General features: G+C 40.1%; 1 protein-coding gene across 3 annotated transcripts; it reads right to left on the reverse strand.

The window, feature by feature from the left end:
- Nucleotides 1–671: 671 nt before the first annotated feature.
- LOC103430319 (cationic amino acid transporter 9, chloroplastic) lies at nucleotides 672–5458 on the reverse strand. 3 transcript variants are annotated; one of them, XR_011582724.1, is made up of 10 exons: nucleotides 5073–5452; nucleotides 4136–4548; nucleotides 3845–4021; nucleotides 3465–3689; nucleotides 3207–3383; nucleotides 2663–2890; nucleotides 2427–2516; nucleotides 2187–2323; nucleotides 1182–1433; nucleotides 672–1078 (listed from the first exon to the last, which is right to left on the reverse strand). XR_011582724.1 is itself a non-coding variant. In XM_008368457.4 (9 exons), exons 1-9 carry the CDS (start codon nucleotides 5338–5340, stop codon nucleotides 1391–1393), a joined length of 1758 nt encoding a protein of 585 aa, XP_008366679.3. In that variant the 5' UTR covers nucleotides 5341–5458; the 3' UTR covers nucleotides 1098–1390. The 3 variants fall into 3 exon arrangements, 2 of the variants coding, with proteins under 2 accessions (XP_008366679.3, XP_008366680.3); XM_008368457.4 differs by lacking the exon at nucleotides 672–1078 and having other exon boundaries at nucleotides 1098–1433; nucleotides 5073–5458; XM_008368458.4 differs by lacking the exon at nucleotides 672–1078 and having other exon boundaries at nucleotides 1098–1633.
- Nucleotides 5459–5683: the final 225 nt, after the last annotated feature.

Here is a 5683-nt window from a genome sequence, read left to right on the forward strand (position 1 = left end):
ATTTGATGAAAGGCGCTTAACGAGCAAAACAAGCGGATATAGAAAGAAAACAATGCACCCGAAGACTTTCCAAGTTTCATACGAGAAGGTTTGTATCACTGCTGCCTTTGCAAATGGAAACTCTCGATAGATTCGCTTCCTCTAATTAATCTGCTGAATAACTGTGTTACCGAGTCATCTGCAGCATCGATGTGTATATTTGAACGTGTGAATCAGGTTTTCGGCTTCAGGTAGTAACGCCACCGAACTACATAACACGTGACTCGGGGCTTATGCTTCGGGATTTTGTAGCTGGTGAAGGTGATTGCCCAGAGGCTGGCCAGCAGGTTTTCCTCATGTTCTTCAAAGCTATGAAGTCCTACAGGATTTGAAGAAGGGATTCGCGACATGAAACCCGGAGGAAAAGAATAATCCTTCCACCAGAACTCGGACCACCGGTCAGTTAATAGGGTTCATAGAAACTCCTTGGATTCATATCTTATTTACATTCGGCCATGAATACTGCAAAATCTGAACCCTAGAGCCAGCTCTCCTTCTACTGCCATACAACCCTGTAAGTTCTGATCGTTGTTCGACATCTCAGAACTCAAAAATTGGAAGATCCATTGTTTGTATTGCAGGCAGCTTCGTTTAGAAATGTAAAACTATCACAATTCATGACATTCGAATACTGTTGAAGTAAGATCGTCGCGTTAGAATTAGTTCGTACTATTCGTGTTGGAGTTTAAATTGTTTTTGTTGCAGAAACCATGCCAAGTATATTTGCGTTCGACTTCCATATATACAGTTCGATCAGTTTTACAGGTCGGACCTTCTCCACCTTCTTCAGCTCAAAACAGTTTGAAGTTTTTGATGTGGAAGTGCTAAGCGTTCAGAACTGTCAACGAAGGACAGTCCTAGCTTTTTACTCCGATTTTGTACGCGATTAAACTACGAGGCAAGGTAACATTTTTCCCGTTATCTGGCCACATCTCCACTTCTCGAAATGGATTTGCAGTCGCAAGAGTTCTCGATTGCAATCCACCGCCGATGCTTCGTTCTTCCGGCGAATGTGGTCGACGCAGTTCAGGTTTTGCTACTGTAGTTTGGAAAATAAATTTAAGAATAGCTCTGGCATTTCCCAATGAGAACTTTTTATGTAGCAAGTTGTATTATCCAAGTACATTGTGCAAAGCTGCTACCTGTGAGAACTTTTTTGTAGTAAGTAATATTATGTTGATCTGGGGTCGTAAACTATTTCCCTAAATTTCGATCGTTGTGAAATCGCTCGAGACTTCATACGGTTTGATATCCCCGACACCGAGGAGTAAAGTTGCAACAAAGGCTCTCCGTCGAAAGACCAACTTAAAAGCTTTCAAAAGTGATGTGTGGCTCAGGTAGCCTTTGGACTTTATGTTGCAGCCCCTTCCGTTGTTGCAACAGCAGTTTTAGACCTGAAGATCAAGGATGATTATCGCAAGCCAACCAACATACAAAGAAAAGTGGGTCAAGAATCAAGATCAAGGCATGGAGACAAAGAAAGGCAGGAGGTGAAGGAGCATTTCAGAAACGACTTTCAATTGCTTTCGGAAGCATACTTCGCATACCAGATACCTTGCACTTGCAACATTAGTGATGAAGCTTCACGATCAATCTATCAAAAACGCAGGTTCAAATCCATCCAGAATACTTATCATTACATCTAATTATCAGAAACACAGATTCAAATCAATCCAGCAGGCATGAGAACCATAATTTGGTGTTACAGAAGATATTAGGGGAGAGACCACTAGAAATAAATGTTGGTTGTTATTGCTTACCATATATTCGAGAAATAACCAAGACAACAATCAAACTCATTCACCAAACGGAAAAAAAAATAAAAAAAATAACAGACATAAAATCAATTGTTCAAGAAATAAGACATCAAACAAACTCATTCACCAAAAGAAAATAACACCGATAGAATTGATCAAACAGATTTGCACTACTACGCTAGCAATCAATAATGTGTGTTTATGTATGTCGATCTCTCAGTGAATATTATCACTATACTCTTTCCAACAAAGTTATTTGGAAAGATTTAATGGGCTATGAATTAATGATACATCTTACTATAACCTACCGTGGAACAGGTACATACAACTAACACTGCAACAAGTACCAAATCCAAAATGAACGAGCTATTAACTGAAAAGATAATTTACCGTTCTTCTGCTGATGTTCTGTGATAAATAATGGTCTCCTCTGAATTTGGATCCGCATGATATTGCCCATAAAATGCATAAGTACCAACTACAATGATGCTGAGGATGACAAATCTCACCCATGCTTCATGGTGTATCTGCAATAGAATAAATTCTTCTCACTCATCTGCTTTTTTTATTTTAATTCTTTGATTTCATTCCTTTTGTTAGCAGTTTGTTTAAAGTATATCATAAGTGTACCTGAGCAAAAAGAAACATGTTGAAGAAGATGCACACAGCTGGCACATATGGAACACCAGGGCAAGAAAACCCTGGGAGATCCGCATAAACCTGAGGAGAAAAAGAAAAGAAAACCGGGGTTTAAAGATAAATGTATATGTATGTATGTATGTATGTATGTATGCATGCATGCACCCATGCATGCAGGCAGGTAAGTATTATATGCACGCATCCCAAAGCACATATTGTTCACTCACTTGTCGGAAGCAAAGAGCAGCAAGAGCAAGTATTGCCACAACTACAGTTAGGACCAGAAAAACGATTGAAGCACTAAATCTGTAGCAGAGTCCGGCACCAAAACCACCGCATGCCACTATGAAGAGGCAGATGACACCTTCCCGCCAGGCAGAAGAAGATACTTCATTTGCTGCCTTACCTTTGAAACGAAGAGAAACAACACATGCAGCAACAACAGAGTAGCCCGTCTGAACAAGCAAGAGTACAAGGTTAGGTGCATACAACCGAAATTATTAGAAACAAAGAAATACCCTATAATACTAATCTTAGAAGAAGGCCCAAAAATCCATGCAACTATTCCTACAGTTTTACTATTATTCATCACATCATGCCATGCACAGTGCAACTGAAAGTTCCTCTTTAATGAAACGGAAGTTAACATGATGTCGTTGGAAATGCATGTATCTTATTGCAATGTCAAAATATTTGACCCAGCCTCCACCAATATCAAAGAATAATTGAACAGCCTCTCTACACCAAAATCAAATTTGGGCAATGACTTACCAATGACCCAACTGAAAGAATGTGTGAAAGAATCTTCACATTGAACAACCCTGCCAAAATGCCAGAAACAATACCAACCCAGACCTGAGAATGAATGGGAGTGCGGAGTTTTGGGTGTACTCTAGCAAACACTGAAGGTAGTAAACCATCTCTTCCAAGCCCAAGATACAATCGAGACTGTTCACAAGAAAACCCATAAGTTACTACATGATGAGAAGACACTCCAACTAAGTCACTCATAGGGATAAAATGGTTCACCTGAACATACAAACCAACTAGAAGGGTAGTCGTAAGTCCAGCAACAGCACCTACACTGATTAAGATTGAAACAAATTTCAACCCCTTGGATGTAAAAGCATTAGCCAACGGAGCATCTTCCCCAAGTAAATAAAATGGTACCATCCCAGTGATCACCAAACAGACACCAATATACAATGCAACACATATTAGAAGGCTGCCGATAATTCCTATTGGCAAGTCTCGCTGAAAAATAAATTTTGAAAGAAACATGATCAGATATTCTTAGAGAATAAGACAGCAAGGAAGATCCTTTCAATATGTATAAACAGAATAGTCAATTGATAATTAAGTAGTTAACTCCAAAATTTAATCACTCCCACGGTCCCACCGGGGCATACCTGTGGTCTCTTTGACTCTTCAGCTGAATTAGCAACAGCATCAAATCCAACATATGCAAAAAATACAACTGTTGCTCCTGTCAGGATTGGTTTGAAACCATTTGGGGTAAATGGAGTCCAATTTGAAACGTCAACCTCAAAAGCACCAGCGAAGATGACAATAATAACAATGATAATCTGCAGGACAATCGATATTCTATAAATACACCTGCTTCAGTCATATATTTTAAGTGGCGGAATTCATAGACCTTAAAAAATAAAAATAAAAATAAAAATGCATGGAAAGAGCACCTTCATTGCAGTCATAAATGAGTTCACGGCAGACGATTCTCCCACACCACGACACAGGACTATCGTAAGAAGTGCAAGGAGAATTGGAGCTAATACATTGATTGATATAGCTCCCCCAAGGAACTTTTGGCCACCGTGTCCAATCCAGTCTGGAATGTGGTCCTTGAAAACTGGGAAAAGTTCCAGAATTGTGATGATATAGCTTGCTAAGCTCCGGGCTATACTAGCGGCACCAATATGATAGTCGAGCATAAGTTGTGCGAAAACAAGAAAAGCAGTGAGCTCATTGAAAGCCGTGTATGTGTAAAGGTATGCTCCACCAACAACGGCAGGGAAGCGAGATGCTAGCTCCGCGTAACAGAGTGCATTTAACACACAGGATGCTCCGGCAAGAATGAAACTAATAGTGACCCCTGCATCATGATAACAAATTTCTTATAGTCTAACACAAACAGAACCCATCATAGCAAAAATTGGCACATCAAAATTCGAAAACCGTTCCACCATTAGAGGAAAGTCTCGGACAGTGTTCGGTAGTAAAAAATTCCCAATTCCAAATTCGTCATAAATTGAATTTATGATTTTACTAGGAGAAATGCTAAGGAGACTCTCCCAAAATGGGACTCTCGATGGACTCTCTGCCACCTCACAGTTTACATCAATTCTCGCGGCAACATTATAAAACATTGTGCCAAAAACATGAGGCGGCAAAGGGTCTATGAAGAGTCCACTTTTGAAGAGTCTCCTCAGCATTCCTCAGCTAAATTGCAGCAAAGATGTTAAATTGGGATTTTAGCAAGATTAAATTACTGTTTTATATCATTTCCAGACTCCATTAGCATATATGATGCTGCAATTAACAAAACTTTCCCGCTTAATCTCAGCTCAATTAGCCTACTATGAAAAAAAATTAATTGCAGAGTTGCGGGAGTCGTACCAGGACCGGCGTCTTTGGCGACGGTGCCGGTGACTACGAATATCCCGGCTCCAATAGAAGCGCCGACGCCGAGGAGTATGAGGTCAAACATGCCGAGACGACGGACAAGGCCATCGCTGGAGTTGGTGCGGACGGCGGATTCTGACGGAGAGACCAAGGGTTTGGTTCTGAGAGCCGATGACCAGAAATGCGACCAGCATGAGGACAGCGACGAGGACGAAGACGGCGTCGTTTGGCTCGGGGTCGTCCGCCTCTGACCACCTCCCATCGTTGCTCTGCCTCTCTGGGATTTTACTCGGACAAAGAAAGTCTCTCTGCAATTTATGTGAAGAAGGAGGTCGGAATGTGGACTGTTACTGCGCACCGATTCATATTTTGGACCCACTTTTTTTATTCAATCCTTTCTTATGCTAATTTAATGCACGTGTTTTTTTTTATAATAATTATGCATGGTAGTATTACGGTCTAGCAATTTCATTTATGAGTAAAATGTTTTAAGTTTGATTTTCGTAAATTCGAATTTGAACTATATTATTAATAGTTTATTATGAAGCGTAACATACTTTGTCTCGATATAGATAACACTATTGCTTAAAAAAAAATTATGCATG

This window comes from Malus domestica, chromosome 07 (genome assembly GCF_042453785.1).
Source record: "Malus domestica chromosome 07, GDT2T_hap1".
In the NCBI taxonomy this organism is placed as follows: domain Eukaryota; kingdom Viridiplantae; phylum Streptophyta; class Magnoliopsida; order Rosales; family Rosaceae; genus Malus; species Malus domestica.